We start from the raw sequence: 24,858 nt of genomic DNA on the forward strand, positions 1-24,858 counted from the left end.
TTTCATTGCGGTTTATTTATCATTGTAAGCTATACTGCGACATTTTCTCACAAAAAGGAAATGATGAAAAGGAAGTTGAATGAGAGTACTTTTAAGTTACCTAAAATAGCTAAAAAATATTCCGTAACTAAACAGTTTCGTAACTGAAACAAACAATATGATCAAATATTATTAAATATGTAGGTTATGAAGCCAGCAAAATTTATAAAATGTTCTTGACTATAGGTACTGATCGACAAGAGAAGAGCAACATTCCAGAGACTGCAATAACTGAAGTGATTAAAATATAATAATAATAATAATAATAATAATAATAATAATAATAATAATAATAATAATAATAATAATACCTGCCTTCGGATAATTAAGTAAATAATAATAATAATAATAATAATAATAATAATAATAATAATAATAATAATAATAATAATAATAATAATAATAATAACAATAATAACAATGAGACCTGCCTTCGGATAAGTAAATAATAATAATAATAATAATAATAATAATAATAAATAACAATAACAACACTCGTACTTCTTCACATCTTTTGAAAACAAGAAATCAGCAATATATCATATCATCAGAAGGTGCTTACAGCGAATAGGGATTATAAAGAATGGACACTTCGCGTCGGTACCTTTGATGTAGCCGGACTGATTTCAATGACTTTCAAGCCAGCTAAAGCGTGAGATTCTGCTTTCTCCCTAGAGTTTGCGCTGACATCACACCAGCTAGCAGTCGACACAGCGGAAATATAACACATATAATTAATACATCTAGGTACATTATGTACTCAAATAAAATAAATTGGATCCATAAAATAATAAATCCGTCATTAACTGTAATGTCTAGACTCTACAGTTCCTTTATAATGAGAGTTGAGACGTTGACCCCAACAACAATTAAAATATGTAATTATTTGATAGCGCTGAAAATGGAAAAACAAAACTCTTACGAGAAGTAAAACCATATACCCATATTATATTATATACAAATATTAAATGAATTCGATACTTAATATTATAATGTATTATATTATTTTATAATATAATTTATGATATCTGAAATATAAAATATTATTATTACAACTAGTTTGTCACTGAGAAATAAGGAAAAGCTGTTAACTTTAATTTATTTGAAGCAAAGCGTTACTGGATTATGCAATAAGGTAGGCGATGTTTGGATCCTGTGTCTCAACTCTATTCTCAATTATTAGCTTAGCGTATGCTCGATTACACTAACCTCTAGCGCTTGAAAGTGGAACTATACGCTGGCGCACAGAGAAACAAAACACAGGAAAATTCGCTCAGTGTCCATTCTTTATAATCCATATTCGCTGGTGCTTAGGTCAATATTGTGAAAAGAAACAGGTAATCTCTGGTAAATTGTTGTAACTTCTCTTGGCTTTTATTTTTTTTTATCAATTATGTTTTTATGGAAGTTGTTCACGCTGAAAGATTTTTTTCTAATAGCTTTCATATTTATTTTAACAAATTTATGTTCTAATACTCGTGACATTAGTGTGATTAACTTTATAAACATCCATGAAACATTAGTTGAAGAAATGCAAAGAATGATTTAATGAAATGATCTGTGACATATACGTGCCCCCTCCTTATCTTTTAAGTATGGCATTTACATTTGGAGTAAAAAGATACAGACAATAATATAAAACACATCACTATACATCATTTTCACTGTATCTGTGCTAAGTTTTTTTCTTTTACTTGAAGTATGTGCGTGGCTCTACACTCCTCAAAATCTCAAATACTCACAAAACATAGCAAATGTGTTTGGGTTGAGTTTCAAATATTTCATTCAATAGATACGCAAATACACAATATAAGATGTTTAGGAGAACAATTAGTTGTGACAAAAATGAATCAACATTAGATACATTTTTGCATTTTAATAATAAATGGAAGAGATGCATGGTGTTTCGTTCCTTACTTTAATTTAACTTCTGTCCAACAGTACCTGAAATCTGAAAATGTGAGACCACACAAGTTCAACGGAAGTTACGTTAATTTTATATAGTATAGCAAATATACCCACAAAAATGTATGGTTAACGTGAAATCAAGAAAGGAGGGTACAGAATCTAGCAGGCTATGACTTACAAGCTATGAAAAATTTAATATCCCATAATCATCGAATTTTTTTGTCATTTTCTTACTCTGTTTTGTGGTGGAATACAAGTGAATTGACTAGTTAAGCTTCAGATTTTGTACTCATCATTAACATACGTTCATTTGTTGTGAGGAAAGCATTTTGATTTGTGATGTGTTGGTAATAGTTTTACCAACTTACAATTATAACTTTGAGGTGAAGTGAAGAAATACGGAAATACAGGCATTATAGTGAAAAACAATATTTTAGATAAAAGTAGAGCTTACTTTTTAACTTCAGACAAATAGTAATTCATTCAGAAGATGACTCCATCAATAATAATTTGAGAAGTTTTATTCCTATTAATGTAAATATGATAACACTTTCCCATAATTTATCTCAACAGCAGCTTACTGAATAAAAATCATGGCTATACAAATTGAAGCAGCTACTTTCCATATTAAAACTGAAAAAAATTCATCACTTAGCCAATTTAAATTTGAGGTAGTGAACTGACGTAGCTTATGTCAGCAAAAAATATAAATCTAAAAATTTCACAATATATAATGCACAAAATGAACAATTACCGTTAATGATTTGACATGCATAAAATTAAAGGAATATTTTTATTTAAAAGTATTTATTACTCGCTGAAGGTTTCATTCTTGTAAAATAACCCAATTGGCAAACTACTTTCTCGCCAAGTTTAGGATTTTCTTATACAGCTGTTTGAAGATATGAGGATTTAGCTAAGACAAGTAATGCATTAGTACATTACAATATACAAAAGGATTAAAAATAAAAATTACAATATCTTAAAATATAAGTCATTCCATACCGCATCAACACAAACAATAACAAAGTTTAATCTTGACATATAACACAAAAAATTCCTGAATTTTAATACAGAAATGCAACGTTTGGCATTCAAATTGAGTCAGTACAAAGAAAATTGTCTTAAATACAAAACTGTACTTAAAAAGGAAAAAGAAAAATTATCATGTAAGGACATTTTCTGTGGTACTTGCTATTAACGAAATCAAAAGAAAATAAAAATTCCTGTCTGATATCCTCGTAAAACAAGTCTTTACTGAAGGAAAAACTTGATAAACAATATTGAAAACTGTAGCATTATGGAAAACACTAATCTTTTCTTCTTTTTTCGCTGTCCCAGTTGCTGGAACATATTTTTAATTAACTCACCTTTTATTTACAGCATAAATCGTATTAACTCATTAAAAACTATTAATTAAACCAAAAAATAGATGTAAATTACCGGTATTCTGTTATACAATATGACAGCATAAGCTCTTTGTATTCCAACTTCTTCATGTGATGGTGACAACACATCTGTGGTGTTTTGTCAGAACATGGTAACTCCGAAAAGCTGTTATAAGATACAAGCATTTTTATTTTCAATTTTCCTTTAAAAACCATAATTCTAGAGTACATACAAATGTGAATCAAAATATCATAGATTGTTTAATTATATGCTCATGCTTTTCTATAGCTTCTCAATAGCTTGCCGGTAAGTGTAGGTAGCAGGAAATGGCCATTTTGGAGTTATGTTCTAACCAAACACCACAAAAATATGGTTACAAAGAATATAAGAAGAAAAAGATAGTGATAATGTTAATGCAATAACCGAAACTGTAATAGTAGTGTTCATCTAGTCAAAATGTTAAAATTCAGTAACAGCAGAATATATGAAGGGTGTCAGAAGAAAACAGGGAATGTCACAAAACATCATTAACGAGAAAAACAAGTTTTTATACCTGAACATTTCTGGTTTTTAACCCTTTCCACTCGAATGACTCCATTTGGAATGACTAACATTTCTGCAATCTCTGACTCATATGATTTGCCTGATGATTCCATTTGGTATTCTCAGAAGTTTCGTTCTTTATCGACAAAGTGCAGCACTCGCCACTTCCTTGGCCAGCTGTTATTAGGAAGAGGATTGCTTTGTTTTTTTGTTTCTCCACGATCTTAGGTCAAAATACAAGATGGATACAAAGAAAAAATTATTGTTTCATCCAGAAAAAGAATTCAGATCAGAAAGGATTAACCAGTGTACCATATTTTTAAAATTACCTTATACGGACATTTTCACTCTAAATTTTTTGTGATGGACAGTTCTGTAGTCCCAGTTACCACGTATCGAATGTGCAGTAGGCCTATACCATAAAATCGCTTGTTTCTTGTTTCCTCCTCCCCATCACCCATCATATACCTTACTTATTTTTTGTTTTGTTTAGAAAAATGAATGTTAGTTGAATCACCATAGTTTATATCAATGGCTATTGGTGCATTGTGTATGGTTTTATTAAATATCATTCAAGTTCTTACCTTAAAATGTATGAGGAGGAGATTAGAAGATTGTATAGCATTATAATTTTCACGACATGAAATAAAACAAGGAGTTGTACTTTAAAGCAATAAAAATATAACAATGTATGCATAATGATTTATTTATTTATTTACTTCAGAGGTAAAACATTCTAGTATATAATCTACATTACTACCGTAAGACCTTCATTTCATACTTTCATGGCACTGGATTTGAGCATAAATTTTAAAGTATTCCTAGAAGTAATATGAAACTACAAGAAATGGTTAAATGAGGTACACTAAATTTGTATGTAAGTCTGTAACATATGCAATACATGTTTATGAATGTACAGTACTCATAAAATCCTTCTCCTCATCCCATCTTAAAGTATTAGTCTTATAGAATAAAGCTACTGAAAATTGTTATTCTATTCTGTATTGATTCTGACATTAATGTCTTCCAATTAAATATTCAATATCTGCGCTTACCACAACACAAATATAACTTATTATTCAGAAAAGAATTGTTCGTACGGGATAACAGAAAAGTAATATCCTTTGTGTGATTGAGCGTGTTGACAAGAAATGGTCTGACTCGTTGCTTCAAACTTGTATCTACCATTAGCAATGTAGTCATATCAATAACTGGTCTTACCATTAACATTAAAAAAGTGTAACAACTTTCTTATAGCTGTAAATGTTCAAGTAACTAATGCAAGTTTGTTCAAGTAACAGGTAAATTTTTTTCTCTACTTGCTTGGAAAAGAGGAAATCCTTTCATATTAGCCAAGTGGATAATAATAGCCGCTATAACCACATCAAGTTACACTATTTAACCACTATATTGTTAAAAATAGAACTAGAACTAAATAAAATATAAAAATGCATAGGTATTGCAATATACATCTACAGTAGGCAGCAGGTCATCACTTGAATATTTTGCACATAAATTGTACTGCATTGAATGTTAAGGAGTTAATGGTGAATCTAGTTTATTTTTTTTGCGATTCATTTCATTATCTAGGACTTTCCCGAAGAGAGAGGGACAGGAAAAGGCAGAAAAATAATGAGAATGACAGAAGATAATAAGGGAAAAGAACAAGAGAAGATAACGAGAGAACAGCAGAATGACAGAAGAGGACGAGATAAGATGGGACGAGAGAAGAGCGAGATAAGAATGAAACAATAAAACAAAACGAGAGCAGAGACCGAGATGGGAATAGAACAATAAAGGAGAATGAGTAAGAATAGAACGTGAGAAGAAAGTGAGATAAGAACAAAATATGAGGAGAGAATGAGATAAGAATAGAATGTGAGAAGAAAATGAGATAAGAACAGAATATGAGAAGAGAATGGGATAAGAATAGAATGTGAGAAGGAAATAAGATAAGAACAGAATATAAGAGAATGAGATAAGAATAGAATGTGAGAAGAAAATGAGATAAGAACAGAATAGGAGAGAATGAGATAAGAACAGAATGTGAGAAGAAAATTAAATAAGAACAGAATATGAGAAGAGGATGGGCTAAGAATAGAATGTGAGAAGAAAATGAGATAAGAACAGAATATGAGAAGAGAATGGGATAAGAATAGAATGTGAGAAGAAAATGAGACAAGAACAGACTATGAGGAGAGGATGAGATAATAGAATGTGAGAAGAAAATAAGAACAGAATATGAGAAGAGAATGGGATAAGAATAGAATGTGAGAAGAAAATGAGATAATAACAGAATATGAGAGAATGAGATAAGAATAGAATGTGAGAAGAAAATGGGAGAAGAACAGAATATGAGAAGAGAATGAGATAAGAACAGAATGTGAGAAGAAAATGAGATAACAGAATATAAGAGACTGGGATAAGAATAGAATGTGAGAAGAAAATGGAACAAGAACAGAATATGAGGAGAGAATGGGATAAGAATAGAATGTGAGAAGAAAATTAGATAACAGAATATGAGAAGAGACTCGGATAAGAATAGAATGTGAGAAGAAAATGGGACAACAGAATATGAGAAGAGAATGAGGTAAGAATAGAATGTGAGAAGAGAATGCGATAAGAATAGAATGTGAGAAGAAAATGAGACAAGAACAGAGTATGAGAAGAGAATGGGATAAGAATAGAATGTAAGAAGAAAATGAGATAAGAACAGAATATGAGAATAGATTGGGATAAGAATAGAATGTGAGAAGAAAATGAGATAAGAACAGAATATGAGAAGAGTATAAGATAAGAATAGAATGTGAGAAGAAAATGAGACAAGAACAGAGTATAAGAAGAGAATAGATGAGAGTAGAACGTGAGAAGAAAATAAGACAAGAATAGAATATGAGAAGAGAATGAGAAGAAAATGAAATTAGAATAGAAAGAGTGAAGGGCAGAACGATAATAGAGAATAAGAGAAGATAATTAGAGAAGAATCAATTTATGACATACATACAACATTTCATTAAATTTATTAAATGGAAATTATATTCATACCAGTACCTGAAAGAATGTTCCCATGAGAAAAACATTTCCTATAGTTACGGTACTCAATTCTCTGCTGGAGTATTATTTGTGATGAACTGAAGAAGAAATAGAATGGCACATTTTCGTTTCAATCCTGCCCAAGTTACCACCTATAAAACTAGGCTAGGTAGGTAGTTAACTTAAGTTTCACTGTACATGTACTTATCCTGCACAATATAAGTCATACAAAACCGTATCATATGTCAAGAGGTGATTAATAGTCTCTAGTTAAGCCAAAGGGCACGATAGATAATAAATACATTAAAATATATTATTACAGATAATAAAATCAATATTAAAAAGAAAATATCTCACAATATTATGAAACTTCCATAAATAGTAAGTTAAGAAGGAACTTCAAAATGGAGTGTTTATCTAAATAGTTTCTTACACACTACAAGATATTCCTGCATAATATCCCGAAATTTTACATCTACAAGACTATCACTTGTAAAACAAAAATCTGTTTGCAGTTTATATAGCTGGATAACAATCTCTTTGGACATTGTAGTATGAGAGCTTTTAATGTTAAGAAAAATTACTACACTGAAGTTTCTCTTTTTTTTTTTCTTTACTACAGCTCGCAGTTCATGTGGGCTAAGAATTTCCTTTAATTAAATTATTGTGCCTCATTATATATACACTCTTAAATTTGCGTTACATTTTTAAATTCTTGAAACTATCGTTTGTGTATTGGTAGGTACACTCTATTAATATCGATGCCAGGGTAAACAGTGACAGGAACAGTGGCGTATATCAAAGTAGGTCTATGCACTTAATGTCACATAACACATTTCGTATTTTTTATGAACCATACGTTACAAGCATTAAAAAAATATGAAGATGTAAGGAATATCATTTCGAAAGTTAATGGCATTTCACGATTCTCGTTAAGGAATTTCAATAAAACTTAACACATAGGAAAACATATTATGACGTAATTAATATCACCATTGAAATTACTGCTATGTAACAAACACACATCAGACAACTGGCAGTGTTCAATTCCATTTCTGAAATGAGGTCATATTATCAACCCTATCTTCTGCTTTCCAGGGATAGGTTAACAGCCAGTTTCGGTATCTTTAATCAGTCGTACAGTACACTACATACATCCTCTGGTTGGCGAGTACGTATAATTTTTGGGAATCTATTGCCTAACATCCTTTCTAAATGTGTTGCACATTAGTTTATATAAGATTTCATTTATATTTACTGGTAATCAAAAAGATTTTTAGTTCCTGCCTAATACATGCATTTCATATGCATCCTTTCACACATCGGAGAAATCTCATCTCTGCAGCCTCAAATCTACTTTCAGAATTTTTTTTTATGCTCGACCATGCCGAAATGTAGTAATTATACACCTGGTAGCAGTCCTTTAATGCATGTCATTAAAGTACACCTATTCATTAAAGTTCAGGTTTTCGATTATTCTCGGATATGCAATCAAAAGACGAGGGAAACGTCACGGAGGCTGGAAATCCAATACTGTCGCAGAAGGTTATGTTCTGTTACTATAATAATTAGCGTTAATTGTAAATAATATTCATATAAATTCAATTTGTCATCTCGTTTTTCAATTCTAAATCACTTTCCAGGTTATATCAAAATTAGTTCATGTTATTCTCTAAATTATATCAAGGTCAATGACATTATTGTTCCTCGGAAAAAATCAATACTTTCGCGTCTGCGCACATCTCACAATTTACGAGCTTGCACAAGGTCACTTCTGCTCTTCAGTGAGATGCGAATAAAATGAATACTTCTGAATAATTTCAAGTTAGAAATATGGTCGAGCATAAAAAATCGTATGAAACTTGCCTATAATGGTAATTAAGACGCTCGTATGAAAATTATGAAACTCGCTTGCGCTCGTTTCATAAACAAACATACTCGCGTCTTAATTACTATCATTATAGGCTCGTTGCATAATGTACTATTAACTGAGAGCTCACTACAATACAACAAAATTAGCAGTGTTAAGACATTATGACATATCAGCTAAGTCTCTTGTCTTTTGTTTCTTTTAAAATTCCTACTACTTAACGTAAAAGCGATTTGAAATCTATTTAATTTAATAAATACATCGTCCTTTTCTTCAAATGGAATCTTATCAGTGATACTCTTTACCCACAACAACGTGCTGTAATAGAATTCTTTGTTGCGAAAGATTGAAAGGATGACGGAAAGGATCAACCGTGAAGCCACAACAGGCCATTGTACCTACTCTGTGTAGTGAAGGTGAAGAAGAAGAAGAAGAAGATCATCATCAACATAACTGGAACTCATATTTCTGGCCCAGAGTTTCATTCTTATTATTTTGCTATAGCTTAATTTAGTAATATGAAATAAATTACCGGGACAGATAAGCATTTTAATCTAAACTGAAATAAAATAATAATGAATCAGACATAGATTATAACAGCCTGCACCTTTCAATTTTCGATAATTTTACAAGGATTAAGGGAATCGAGTTAATTATGTTGACTGGAAAACTACAGTATGGCCCAGAATGAAGTATACTGAAACTAAAGAATATGAAAATTAATTGAGAAACAGCCTACAGCAAGCCTGCACAAACAGCACTCAACGAGCGCGCGCGTTCCTTCGGAGCGGGAGAGCAGTGTTTACTGCTCGCCGAAACGGAGAGGAAGATACGTCAGAATGACATAGACTTGCTATAGGTAGAGGAGAGGAAAACGACCACTCAGCTATCTAGTGGAGTGCAGTGTGTAGGCCTATTCTCAGTAACTGTTTCACGTTGCTTACCTACTACTACAGTATAGTATGGAGGAATCTAAAAGACGGAACATAACATTTAACGATTTACAGCTCGAACTTATTGATCTTCAATGTGACCTACGGGCTAAAGATCGTTTGAATAATACTACTAGCCTGGTTGAGTTTTATAAGACTAAACATAAGCAATAATACCCACGACTACACAGGCTGGCTGTGAAAATGATTGCTATGTTTGGCTCAACATTTATACTTGTGAGCAACTGTTTTCTATAATCAACTTTAATAAAGGCAGACATCGAACATCTGTAACTGAAGTTTCATTACGATGAATAGGCTATGTTTCACAACAAGTTAAATTTCATATGGTGTCAGCTTCATTTTATTACAAGGTCGGTACCAGGTGGTAGATCTCTCTATAATGAAGATAGCATTGTTATAATGCCGCAGCACTAAGCACAGAGATTATATTGAAGTATGGACAGAAGGACTACGCCTTATGTCGATGTAGATTTTGTTACTCTGACAGTGAATAATTGAAAAGGGGAAACGATTATGAATACCTTGCATTCGCCCCTGCCCACAAATATGCATCAGTTCGTCTGAATTACCTCACTAATAGTAGTATTGTTCACTTTGATGGATCATTCGTCATGAAACTCGTCTCTATAAAGTTCACATACTGTAAGCTTACTACTATCACACTAGCTCCACCACCTCGACCAACTGCATATGAACGAAAATAACGCTCTACGAGAAATTCTTTTTCTTGGATACTGAGTACCATTTTGATTACGTTTCTTTCACAGCCTTCTTTAGCAACAACTGAAGTAATAATTAACAATGACATCAATAATTTATTATCACTGAGATGCAAGTGCAACAAGATCGAACTTCGGTATACTTTATTTTGAGCCATATTGTAGATGCCATTATTTACAGAACCTCCAATGTAATCAAAGATTATCACACACCAGAGCGATGGTAAGCGCTATGTCAGTGTGTGTCAGATATTTCCAATTGAACTCAACAGAAGCTTTCAGATATGCAACGATCTTGTGGGCAGCATTCTGGGCAGTGCAGCGATCTACTCCAGATAGCAGCAGCTGCCATGGTACCATATGAATGAATGAAAGAATGAAATGGGAGGAGGAGAAACATTTAACAGGTATGCGAAAACGCGTCCTTCCAAGGGGAATTGGGGTTGAGAAGAATTTATGTGATCTCTAAGCCTGTAGGCCACTAGTCTCACTCCGATTTTCGCCATTCCATTTGAAGTAACATTAGAGGAGGGATATCGAAATCATTACAGAATAGCAGCATGGCAGAATCACCAGAAATGTTAAAAACCTGAGCAGCTAGTGGAGAAAGGACGCATCTTAGTCCTCGCAACAAAAGGGGTCCAAGCCCTAGCACTGTGCAAGTGGCACTCGACAAAGTTCGCCCTGGAATACTGAAAACGACAAGCGAAAGCCAAGGCTCTGATTTTCAGGGGGTTTTAATTTGGAAAATGCCAAAATTTGTGTGGGATGGATGTAGGTTGGTGGCCCATTTCTTTTAGGGCGTCCACACCTGTGGAGTAACGGTTAGCGCGTCTGGCCGCGAAACCAGGTGGCCCGGGTTCGATTCCCGGTCGGGGCAAGTTACCTGGTTGAGGTTTTTTCCGGGGTTTTCCCTCAACCCAATATGAGCAAATGCTGGGTAACTTTCGGTGTTGGACCCCAGACTCATTTCGCCGGCATTATCACCTTCATCTCATTCAGACGCTAAATAACCTAAGCTGTTGATAAAGCGTCGTAAAATAACCCAATAAAATTAAAAAAAATCTTTTAGGGCTCATCTCGATATTTATATTAGCAGCTTAGGAAAATCACACACAGGATGAGTTGTCTCAATGTAGGAGACTAGTCAGTTTGCTGTAAGAAGATTACAATAAATTATTGCCTCATCGACCCTAAGGGCATATTGAGGGGAAAGGTAGGTATTCTTATCAAGGGAGAAGAGGAAATTGTATCCCTGGCGGCGATTCTGGCTTCAAGACGAGATAACCGATGCAACATTTGCAAAGTTTCCTTCAACTGATTGTTGGGTCATTCCATGCAAAAAAGTATGTTCTTGAACCATGATGTCTCAGAAGTTAAAAATATTGTAGTAGGTTATTTTGTATGTTCTAAACATGAATTTCAAGCAATACTATATTTATATCTTTCATAGTTTGGCAGCAATCAGAATTTAAAGTATTGGTTTAACAAAGAACACGGCTGCATTCATTGAAGTTTTCTTACTATGTAAAGGAAGATGGAAAAGTGATTTTAATGCAATTCGAAAAAAGGAGTGCTTTGTTTATAAACGCCCTTAAAATGAAAAAAAAATATATATAATTTTTTTAATAGTTACCCCCTGTAAAATAATTAAAAAAAATATAAAACATAAATGCAATTCATTTTTACAGACGAAAAAACATGTGTTTAATTCTTTGGGGTATATTGATTCCACTGTGAAAATTTCAGAAAGTTGACTTAAATATCATGTCAGTTTTTAATAAAAATAACTCACCGGAACAAAGGAGCACAGCAGCTATGCTCTCCCGTCGTACAGAATGTTGCGTGATCAAGGTCAGGGAGATGGACGTTTGAGATTACTCATCGTTACAAAGTCTTGCGAACGCTGCGACCACCACACATAGCAAGCGAAACGCTGCGACCACCACACATAGCAAGCGATTTTGAACCGTCGCAGAAAAAATTAATAATTTTATTAACTTAATTATTCACAGGTTTTTTAGATAAAGTCATAAAACTTGAGAGATGGATTAGGAATAAGATTTTATTTAATACGAATGAAATTCGCAGGAATTTAATTTGTTGCATTCGAATATAGAACTATTTCTTTTTTAAATGAGGTGTTTTTATGCCTTAATATTATTCGGATTAGTCTTTAAGGTATTAAAATATGGTTATTCAGGTTTACAATGGCGTCTGTTTAGTTTCGATTACGCTTCATATAGGGTGTCTAGAATATTTTAAATGATGGATAACATGTAACTGCCACCTATTTTTCAGTCATCCATATGACTAAAATATTAATGATATGGTAGTCATAGTTGGCAGTTTAATTTATTTTCATAATAACATTATTATATTAAAAGCCCAAAAAAATTCATGACATCGCTGGGATATTCTTAAAATTTTGTATGGAATGACCATGCTGCCACCACTGCTGAGTTGGTGTAAAACGACTTGATCACCATTGTGCATGCCACTGCAACCATGCCCATGCCTACCACTACCATTGCTTTGATGTGTGGTAGCCTTTATAAGGTTTCTTTCTTGAGGGTCAATCGATCAAATTTGTTAGCATTAATAATTCACCTTAGTCTAGTTCCAAGGTTATGAAAACCTGGGCACTGTAATCTCTCTGATTCCTATATGCCTCAATTACACGTGGGAGGGATACATATCATTAGGGACCGGATTTTCATGTAATATCAAGGTGTCAAATATGTACCGTCAACGGGGGCTACTTGGACCCTTAAGGTGTTACTTGAACCCAGAAGAAAAAAATGTTTTCGTCGATGTAAAATAACAGTTTGGTGTCGAAAGTTGTGGTTTTTTTTCTCTGCAAAATTTCATCTCTACAAATATTTTCACCTAAGTTACTCCAATGGTAAGTAAACATTTTTTTATTCTGGGTTCAAGTAACATCTTAAGGGTCCAAGTAGCCCGCATTGACGGTACATATTTATGTAAGAAAAATAAACTGAATATGTAACAAAATATGTAAAATCATGAAAATATTTAATATCAATATCTGGCAGATATAGGATAGATAAGACTCTCCAGTTGTGATTTCATAGAGCACCCGACTTTTTTACCGCACACTTGACACATTACTATTTTTCCATCTGTAGTGAAAGCTTCGTCCATCGCAATCCATGATTTTATTTTTGTCGTTAGGGTTGAAGATACAGGGGCCATTTTAGTTAGTTAAAAGCAGTAGATAAACTCACTTGCACTTTATACTGTAAGTAGGCCTACTAAAACTAGAGAACTGAGTGAAATGAATTACACAACAGTACTGCAAGCACTGTTTCGCTGTACTAGATTAGGAGAAAATAAGAGGAGATGTGGGACACCTGCATTTTAGCTGCTCCCTGTAAGAAACAAAGTATCTACTAAAATCTCAAACTATACGCATTTACAAACTGTTGTTTGAAAAGTGGCATTCCTGTCTCATTCAGAAGGGTAGGCTTATTCCAGCCGAGAACCATACTTAATAATTGCTCGGAAAATCCCATTTCCGTATAGGTCTACTAAATTTAAAGTAAAGAGGTCAAGCAACAACCTAAAACGCTATTTATTTTAATCTTTCAACACCTTTCCAGTTTGTTCCTTTACTTCAGCTTCTTTTCAAAAATCGGCTACTTTATTACGGATCATGCCAGACTTGACACGGATTTTCCCTGAAAGGATTAGGAAGAGGGTGGGTAAGGTTGCAAATTGCATGGGAATGGCTTGTTAAGACGTGTGCAGAACAATTACAGTTGGAGACAAATCATGTCGTCCTCGTCCCATTCACCGCATGAAGGCAACGCTACTTTGAGGGATTTTTACAATACAAGGTAACTTAGTTGTAGGAGAAAGGTTGCCTTTTGTTCACTCACATTTACAGTGGGCGGTATGGGGTGAGTGCCTCTTTTACTTCCTGGAACTAAGAATGTTATGTTTCGTCCCGAAATATATCTTTTCTTGCGTAGGTAAAAAGGCTCTTTAAATCTGTGTATTTCAAATTGTAAACTTCCCCAGCAGAAGTTTTTTTTTTTTTTTCCTTTTAGAGAAGCAAAAATGAATAAAACCCCTAAATATGTAGATTTATGTAATATCAAGCCATAATATGTAATGTGGGGTAAATATGTAAAAATGTGTAGTATCAAATTTTAATATATTAATGGTAATTACGAGAGTCGCAAAGATTTGTTATTTATATATGGTTAGGTTGAATTACATAAAAATCCGGTCCCTACATATCATGTAACAGTTGCAATATGTTTCACAAGAAAAAACTGTAGCGTATTTCTACTATTTTTTGCTGGAAGACTGAAAAACAAATCACAAAACTAATATAAACCAGACATGTTAATTGTTACCTAACAATAAGATTGATTAGTACAATATTATACTGGTGAAATCAGGAACTATACATCAATTATTTGGTTCTGTTAATGTTCAAGTTTTATTTAATAACATCACTCTTTAACTGGAATGTAGATATTATTGGACATCGGCCAAAAAACTACACACCCTGATCTTTGGCATTAATCATATAACTGATACATAATGATTCTTCAACTTCTGTGACTAATAAACCAAATTAAAAAAAAAAAAAACCCTGAAAGTTACCTGGTGTGAGAAGCGTTTTACAAGTTTTACATAACAATTTTTATATTACACTGGGCCTTATCTTATTTAAACGTCCTTGCCCTTAATAATAATAATAATAATAATAATAATAATAATAATAATAATAATAATAATAATAATAATAATAATAATAATAACAACACAGAATAATAATAATGATAATTATGATAACAATGACAATAATCGGCTAATAATAATAATAATAATAATAATAATAATAATAATAATAATAATAATAATAATTTTACTTATCTCACTCTACCTTCCCATCATGAGTACCAATACAAATACTGTGTGATTGATTTCCGTTGAAAGCATTTATATAAATTCAAAGATTATTCATATTTTTATCCAAAACGAGTTAATTTTTTGAATACGAAGTCTCTCAACATTTGAAATGTAATTTTATGCAATGTCAATGTTCGCGCACGCGCACGCGCACGCACGCACGCACGCACGCACGCACGCACGCACGCACGCACACACACACACACACAAAAAAATGAACTCAAGCTAAACCAAGATAATTTACAATATGTTTCATCCTTCATAATTCTGGCTTTGTACTGCAGTTACGGTACAGATTTTAGTATCAAGAAATCGTATTCTGGCTTATGATAATCTGAGACATCACCCATCTCAAGAATACCGAAAAATTAAATGTTATTTAGACTACAACTTCGTGCGACCTTTCACAGATTCATATCTAATGTTCTTTCCAAAAACATCTGTGAAAGAGCTAGACATGCTTTTTGAATAGATTGGATGTATTCTAACTTTATTTTCCTAACTAGCTAAGAAAAGAATGAGCAATTTTCTTTACATAGAGATCTATTCAGTAATGGAGTAACAAGCTTATAGCCTGATATACAGAAAATTTAACAATTCACTATTGCTATGACCAACTTGCAACCTGTTTAAAGTACTGTATCAACATATATTTTTGATGGCACGATACTTTGGATAATTATAATATAAATATTATGAATATAACCTAATAAACGAAGTAAGGGTAAACTGTATTGTTTATGTTAGGCTTGTTTGTGACCAATAACGAAGTAGTAACAGTTTTCACAAAAAATAATTATGACGTTTAATTTCTAGAATATAAATATTTGTATTCAACAAAATAGTCCAAAATTTAACTAAATTATTTCCATAAAAATAAAGAAGAAAGAGCAAGGGGAAATTACACAGGTCAAGGTTTCATTTAAATGACTTGTCTATACATGTTATCTGACATGATTAAACCTTAATTTAAATTCCTTTAAAAAAATTCTAGCTATTTTACAAGTTATCAGTGTATCTTTGTTTAGCTCAAGACAGTGTTAACAAAGCAAAAACGATTTCTTCGTTTTTTATAAGAGTGAGTCATAGTTTTTGTTTGCATAAAGAGCAATAATTAAAGACATTAATTTGATCTAATTTCTACATATTAAACATTGGACATTGAATTTCCTGTTTTCTAATTGGCCCTGTCCGCTTCACAGCCTCATCTGCAACTTAACTCCTATTACTACTGGTACTAAATAGTTCATGGCCTGATCGTCACTCTGAGAGATCAGTTTCATATTAACATGACTAGCTTACAAAAATGAATACGATTTAGAACAGACGTCTCCAAAAGCGTACTCGCGAGTAAGCCCCTGAACGGAACCGAAGCCAGTACGTAATGAGCGCGCTCCGCCTCACCCATCCCCACCTGTACTGTACTTAATGTTTATGCGTAAACGAAGAGCAGTGGCGGACTGCCATTATCATTGTGTTGGCCGGCGTGTTCCACCGTTTCACAGTGTCTTGTAACCATGGACGTAGTACATTCAAGGATGAATGAGAAGAGAAATACATATATTTTTTTGTGCTAGTGGGGAGAATATGAAATGCTTAATTTGTTCGAACATTTTTAAGGGTTTGTTAAAATTCAACATGTGACGACACTACTCGACTCTTCACAAACAGTATCATACCAATTACAGGCATGTTGGACATGTGAAAAGAATTTATTTTGGGGCTATGCGTATGACTGTTGGTTATACATAATAATCAGTATATTACAATACGTTTACACTCAATTCCGCATGACTAACATATGGTTTTTCGTTTAATTTTAGGTGAAGTGCGTAGGCCTACAAATATTTTGATAAATATAAAATAAGAAAATACAAACACAAATCACACACGTGTCCTCAGTATTAAACAACAAAACCTTCTTGCTAGCTATGTTCTAGCTTGGAATATTGGAAAATCGATGAAGCCCTTTACAGAAGCATCATTTGTAAAATCGTGCATACAGGACGTTACTAAAATACTGTGTTCAGAACAAAGTCAAAGTTTAAGAAAATTAAATTGTTTCTAATTTCAGTTCAGAGAAGGAATTTCAAGATTGTAAATGTAATTGAATCTGAAGTCGAAACCACAATTAACCAGCTTGTAGCTTACTCACTTGCATTGGACGAAAGCTCACCTATCCATTTTCATCCGAGGAGTTAATGAACATTTTACTGTGTCTGAATGTCTTCTAGATGTAATTACAAAATACAACTGGAGAAGATCTTTTCCAGGCACTGAAAGGCACCATAGAACAGAAGAGATTAAATTTGCAATGGCTTGTTTCAATAGCAACAGACGGGGCTCCAGTATGTCAAAATAATGTACAAACGTATGATATTTCTTATTATTTTGTTATTATTTGTAAACATAAGCACACCGTTGCCGCGATCCCCCACTGACCGCTTCCATCTGTTGAGGTACGAGTCCCTCCCTCTTCTCTAGTCTTACAGCACCCTGTGTTCGGCGGGCAGCATCGAGAGCCCGAAAGACGATACGCTTTTTGGAGACCTCTGACTTAGAATGTATCATTTACTGTTTAGGTTACAATTCATTACTTGCAACCACAATAAAATTGCACTATTATCTATTTACATAGACGAGACCTTGTATTGTTGCTTTTATAATTTTAAAATTTAGTAGGACTATTTTTTTATTTTATAGTAACTATGTAATCTGTAATTAGATTAAGTATTTACATTATAGTACTTCGAAATTACAAGGTGTGATAATACATGAAAATAACCTTTTATTACAGCATTAAAAGGCTATTTTCACCACATTCAACTGCAAATTAATATCTAATGTACAGACTATTTTTATATTTATAATGTATCTGTGGTTTTATAGGGTTCCCAACTCTTAATTATGGTTGTAGTTTGTAAATTTACTTGAGCTATTTGAATGTTTGAAACAAATACTGTACTGCACTTAATCGTCATAGTTTGAAGCATTTTATAGTAAGTTTTCTTTCCATAGTGAAATAGTTGACTACAGTTTTAAATGTTGGCCGTAAATTAATAATAAAACACACCATTCGCAGCAGAGAACAATAAGTTTCAATAAATAAACTAAACACAAAATGTGTTTCCCCAACTAGAACACAGTCTATTTTGTATGACTTGAGGCTTTCCCGGCGTTTGATGTAGAATAACTCTTCTCGGGTTCTCAGCCAGGTGAGTTGGAGATTAGCTTCCAAGCTTTCGACGGCTAGCTCTGCCATCTTCTTCAGGGACGTCCCTGAAGAAGATGGCAGAGCTAGCCATCGAAAGCTTGGAAGCTAATCTCCAACACTTCGTCCCTGAAGAAGATGGCAGAGCTAGCCGTCGAAAGCTTGGAAGCTAATCTCCAACTCACCTGGCTGAGAACCCGAGAAGAGTTATTCTACAGTCTATTTTGTTGGCATGTCTAATTCAGTTGTTACGTACATTTTATATAGTGTTCATTGACTTAATTTACTCAATTGTGAAAGGACTTCTTTTTGGCGCTAGGGGAACTTCATTTAAGTTTCTCTTAAATTTTCTAATGAGGATATTAACAAAATTTGTCTAATGGTATTGAGAGATTCATTATCCATTTTACACAATCACTTGTATAATATTATGTAATTTTTTTTCACTTCATTTCATTATTCTTCAATGTACTTTCATCTCATGTTTCTCCGAAATCAAATTGTACTTTATTTTTAAATTTATCATTGTTCCGTATTCTCTCCGCAATCATATTGTATTTTTCATTTAACCTCTGCTTTGTATTCTGGATTCTAGTGGTCAGCCGTAGATTTTGGCCAGATGTCCCAAATTGTGGAATTTGTTGTTGCTGACCCAAATGTTTAATGCTTGTGACAATTGAAAGGTTCAGGGGAATAACGATCAAAGTCACACTTTCTTAAAAAAAATTTATTCAATGAACCCATTTATAGTTTGACAACTTCAAGTAAAACCCCGTAAAACATGCCAACTTCTGGAATCTCTCTCTTTCTTTCTTCTCTCTCCCTCGCTCCTCGTCATTCAGTCACCAATCACCACGTAAATATCTGAGAGGGTGTGTGTGGGCATCGCGACCAATAGAAGAACCACTCTCCAGTATTACCACAATAACGGATTCTTCATTTTTGCCTCGACTGTCGGCTAGGAAGGTTCCATTATGCTAGCATTGCAGGCAACTAGTCAACCTTTTAATGGTTTTGTTAGCAGGTTTGACAAACTGTGAGTGGACCTGCAGGTACATAGTGCATAGTGCTCTCTCCCTTCCCCCCATGCTTTCTCACTTGCTCCTCCCCAAGACAGCCAGCGCTCACGTAGTAACTCGGTCAGGGTTTCAGTTCGATTTGTCAATCTATACACACTAACTGAGAAACAATGAAATTTAATATTGATTAAGAAATACACTTAGGGATAGTATAAATGATAGTATGAAACTGTTTGAATCTTATATACTGTTTTTCACAAGAATGTCCCATTGAACATACTGTACCTATATTCTCTGGTATAGAAAAACAATCAGAATTTGTAGTGATTTTACATAAATAGATGCGGAAGAAAATTAAAGTTTTCATCTTACTCTCAATTTGGTAGTGGAAATGCTTCATCATCATTATTCACTGCACAATATTGTGGGAAGGCATTGTAGTACTCCTGCACAGCTTCACAGCAGAATCTTTTTAGTATTTGCAGGTCTTGAAATTTGGCCTTGATTAAACACTAACAACAGTGGTGATAAAATTTAATTCAACACTAATACAGTTTGGTCAACCTAACAACATATTAGGTCCCTTCAAACATGCCAATAAACTATGTTCTTATTTTGTCTCACAAGAATTAAAGGACTTTGATCATTCTTCCATACAATTCATAGACTTTGATCATTCTTCCATTTGGATTCAAATTTCTATCCCTCATATTCAGGACTCTGATCACATTTCTTCAATGAAATGACATTTAGAAGATAGTACTTGACCTAATCTAACAGATGGCACCATTAGCTCATTAAAAAAAAAATTACTTAGATCGTTATTCCCCTGGACCCTTCAATTGTCATTCGTTTAATACATTATTTCTTAATTTACTAAGATTTGTTATTTTGCAATGTATGAAGAAATGTAACTCATACGAAGAATATTAATTTATTTTCAATTTATAAATATGAGACATTATTTATGCAATAATAGGGAATTATATATTTACGAAAATAAGTAGCTACTACTCAGGTCGAGCAATTGATTACAAACACGTTTCAAATACTGCGGAATATTTCTCTCAAATGTCTGGCTATGTTCGGGACAACCGACCTATGCAAAAAAAAAAAAAAACTTTCTAGCTTATGAAATACCTCAATCACGATCACGATTAAATAATTCACATCTGCAGGACTGTTTACGTTTAGCTACAAGCGACCTCTCCTTGGATATGACTAAAATTCTGAGTAACATTCAAGTTCAAGGATGTCATTAAAGGATGTCATTACCCTGTATGAATGATGTTTTAAAATTGTATTTGTTTATTCATTTAGTTTGTGTATTCATATAGGCCTAATCAAAACATATTATATTTCATGGTGCTCGCTCACTTAGTCTTACATATGGGCAATGCTCAAATCTTCAAAAGATTGAGGACCCCTGCTTTAAAGGCTTCTGCCACAAGCCTCGCACTGAACTCTGCATTCTGGAATGACTGCCAACAATAACTTAATATATGGAAAGATCAGAGTGCAATCAAGTGTTACAATACATAGTTATTACGAACTTATAGGCATTAGTATTAGTATTTATTTATTTAACCTGGTAGAGATAAGGGCGTCAGGCCTTCTCTGCCCCTCTACCAGGGGATTACAACTATAACATGAACAATAAGATTACTAGGTATTACTAGGTATAATAACTCAAATTTTTTGGGTAGTTTAAGCCTCAGAAGCCTCTTAAGAGCTTCGCCACTGGTTTCCATTTGATCCTCGAGCATAAATGTTCCACGTTAAAATTAATCCTCCCTGTCATCAATAATGAAAATTTATAAATTACAATTCTTTTATATCGGATATATAATATTTTCAAATTGGAATGCTTTCCTTACTAATCTTAAAATGCTCCTCATAAAAAGTAATAATAAAATTGAGAAGTTGTCAAATATAATTTCAGATCTACGTAATTAATTTTTAGTCCTACAGAACTTATCTGTATTAATAATTTCAGAGTTGGAAACTCTGTTGTCAAATATAATTTCAGAGTTGGAAAAACTGTTGTCAAATATAATTTCAAAGTTGGAAACTCTGTTGTCAAATATAATTTCATAGTTGGAAACTCTGTTGTCAAACATAATTTCAGAGTTGGAAACTCTGTTGTCAAACATAATTTCAGAGTTGGAAACTCTGTTGTCGAACATAATTTCAGAGTTGGAAACTCTGCTGTCAAATATAATTTCAGAGTTGGAAAAACTGTTGTCAAATATAATTTCAGAGTTGGAAACTCTGTTGTCAAATACAATTTCAGAGTTGGAAAAACTGTTGTCAAACATAATTTCAGATTTGGAAACTCTGTTGCCAAACATAATTTCATAGTTGGAAACTCTGTTGTCAAATATAATTTCATAGTTGGAAACTCTGTTGTCAAACATAATTTCAGAGTTGGAAACTCTGTTGCCAAACATAATTTCATAGTTGGAAACTGTTGTCAAATATAATTTCAGAGTTGGAAACTCTGTTGTCAAACATAATTTCAGAGTTGGAAACTCTGTTGTCAAACATAATTTCAGAGTTGGAAAAACTGTTGTCAAATATAATTTCAGAGTTGGAAACTCTGTTGTCAAACATAATTTCAGAGTTGGAAAAACTGTTGTCAAACATAATTTCAGATTTGGAAACTCTGTTGCCAAACATAATTTCATAATTGGAAACTCTGTTGTCAAATATAATTTCATAGTTGGAAACTCTGTTGTCAAACATAATTTCAGAGTTGGAAACTCTGTTGCCAAACATAATTTCATAGTTGGAAACTCTGTTGTCAAACATAATTTCAGAGTTGGAAACTCTGTTGCCAAACATAATTTCATAGTTGGAAACTCTGTTGTCAAACATAATTTCTGAGTTGGAAACTCTGTTGTCAAACATAATTTCAGAGTTGGAAACTGTTGTCAAATATGATTTCAGAGTTGGAAACTCTGTTGTCAAACATAATTTCAGAGTTGGAAACTCTGTTGTCAAACATAATTTCAGAGTTGGAAACTCTGTTGTCAAACATAATTTCAGAGTTGGAAACTCTTTCGTGGTTTGCTTTAAAGTCAATATTATCCACAAGGCTGTACCATACATTCCTGCAACATAACGTAGCCCTAGTCCTTGTGTGGATGCCTATTCTTGACACTATTCTGGTTGGTGCATCTGCTGCATTGCTCCAGCTCAGAGGAATCTTCGCCCAGACAGACGTGTTGTTTCGGAGTGATGAAAAGTGAGGAAAGAGCGCAGAAGGCTTTGCATGTCAGAGGACAGAGTATTGCCTGATGCGCTACAGCAATAATGCGGTAATAGGGACCATAAAATGGATCGAGCTCCATTGGACATAACATGAGATTCAGATTTACCTGTAAAGGCTGCAACAAACCACAACAACGTATTCATAATACTAAAAACATTTCCACACAAGGAAGTACATATACGGTAGCAGGAAATGGAAGGAAAAAGGAAAAGAGCTTCTTTCTTCTTACTTCATGAATCGATAGATTTCCACACTGTAGTACCGTAACCTATCTCGTTGCAGGGCTTAGTTTATGTTAGCATTTCAATAACATAGCATATAAGTGTTCGTGTAGGCTTCCGCAGCTGGTGTACATGGTGTGTGGATAAGCTTCAGGGCTTCTACAGCATTGTCTTGGTGTTGGTGGCTGACGTTTCGACCGCTGTGTTGTGGTCATCTTCAGAGCAGTTGTTGGATAAGGAAATAGTCTGCGAGCTCATATATATATATATATATATATATATATATATATATATATAGTAGTCTCGATGGGGGGAGTACTTGCGGTGATAGGTCGTAGGTTCTCCTTCTGGCATCTGATTGGTCCTACATTGTCCAATCCGGTTGAGGTCTGTATGAAGGGGAGTATTCATATTATGAGGAGTATTCATAGTATGAGGGCCAGTATTTAATATGAATACTCCCCTTCATACAGACCTCAACCGGATTGGACAACGTAGGACCAATCAGATGCCAGAAGGAGAACCTACGACCTATCACCGCAAGTACTCCCCTCATCGAGACTACTATATATATACACGAGCTCGCAGACTATTTCCTTATCCAACAACTGCTCTGAAGATGACCACAACACAGCGGTCGAAACGTCAGCCACTAACACCAAGACAACGCGGTAGAAGCCCTGAAGCTTATTCACACACCACATAGCATATAATTTGTATGTTAACAGTCTTAAGTGTTGTCTGATATGAAGGTGAAAAATATATTCCGGTTCTCACAGAGTTCAGTATCGCTGACAGAAAAAAAAAGTGTCGCGATTTGTGCAAAGACTAGATAATATAAAGGTTTTGAGAGTTCAACATGATGTAATTTTCCTGGTGCTTGTTGGAACATTATGGAAAACTGTCAGAGCCATTCTCCTGACAATTTTATTTTAGTGATTTCAAATTGTGAAACATATACAGGGTGATTCATGAAATTCTCCCCGGTGTATGGAGGTGATTCCTGAGGTTATTTGGAACAAAAAATGTAAATAAATTAATGGGATCACATTCATAATTATGTAATTACGACAATTTTGAAACAGCAGAAAAAAAAACTTTTATTTCAGGATTTCACTAAGAAAAATGCAAAAAATAATTAAAATATAAACAATTTATTGTTTATGTATTAGTGTATTTCATTTAGAGTGGATTCAAATCACATTTTCGAAAATGTCTCCCTGAATCGCAAGGCATCGGTGCACATGGGTGTGAACTGCATGTGTAGAATTTTGCAGCGTCACACATTTGTTCCTTTTTATCGCCGTGGCATCCAGAATGCATTGAAGCAACTCTTCGCGTGTTTGTGCCTTAACCTGATACAACTAGCGACTATCAACACTGTGCACGTATTTATGGCAACAAACATGCCTAGCGCTCCGTTCACTATAACGTGTTTCGAAAATGTGTTGTTACTCCTTAATTATGAGTGTGATCCCATTAATTTATTTACTTTTTTTTGTTCCAGATAGGCTCAGGAATCATCTCCATAAACCAGGACAAACTTCGTGAATCACCCTGTATTTAAACAGTTATTTCCAAGTCAATGTATTACGTTTCACAATAATCTTTTTCAGTATTTTAAATTTGAAGCTTTACTTAAAAACAATGTTTATTTAATTGGGAAAAGATATATTGTAGGCGCCATGCTCCTGATTGGTTGAATGATATGAATATTACTATGAATATA

General features: G+C 33.6%; 1 protein-coding gene across 6 annotated transcripts in view; it reads right to left on the minus strand.

The window, feature by feature from the left end:
* LOC138706705 (transmembrane protein 164) overlaps positions 1–24,858 on the minus strand; it is a 136,413-nt gene that overhangs the window by 45,607 nt on the left and 65,948 nt on the right. For 4 of the 6 annotated variants that reach the window (XM_069836305.1, XM_069836304.1, XM_069836302.1 and 1 more), the window contains exon 6: positions 6,794–23,023. The exons of 1 other annotated variant lie outside the window; for it this stretch is intronic. In XM_069836305.1, the coding sequence (XP_069692406.1) occupies positions 22,766–23,023 (258 nt within the window). In that variant the 3' untranslated portion in view covers positions 6,794–22,765. Of the gene's footprint in view, positions 1–6,793; positions 23,024–24,858 lie in introns of those variants that run through there. One more of the 6 variants, XR_011334062.1, reaches the window with a different exon arrangement.

Source organism: Periplaneta americana, chromosome 9, assembly GCF_040183065.1.
Source record: "Periplaneta americana isolate PAMFEO1 chromosome 9, P.americana_PAMFEO1_priV1, whole genome shotgun sequence".
In the NCBI taxonomy this organism is placed as follows: Eukaryota; Metazoa; Arthropoda; class Insecta; order Blattodea; family Blattidae; genus Periplaneta; species Periplaneta americana.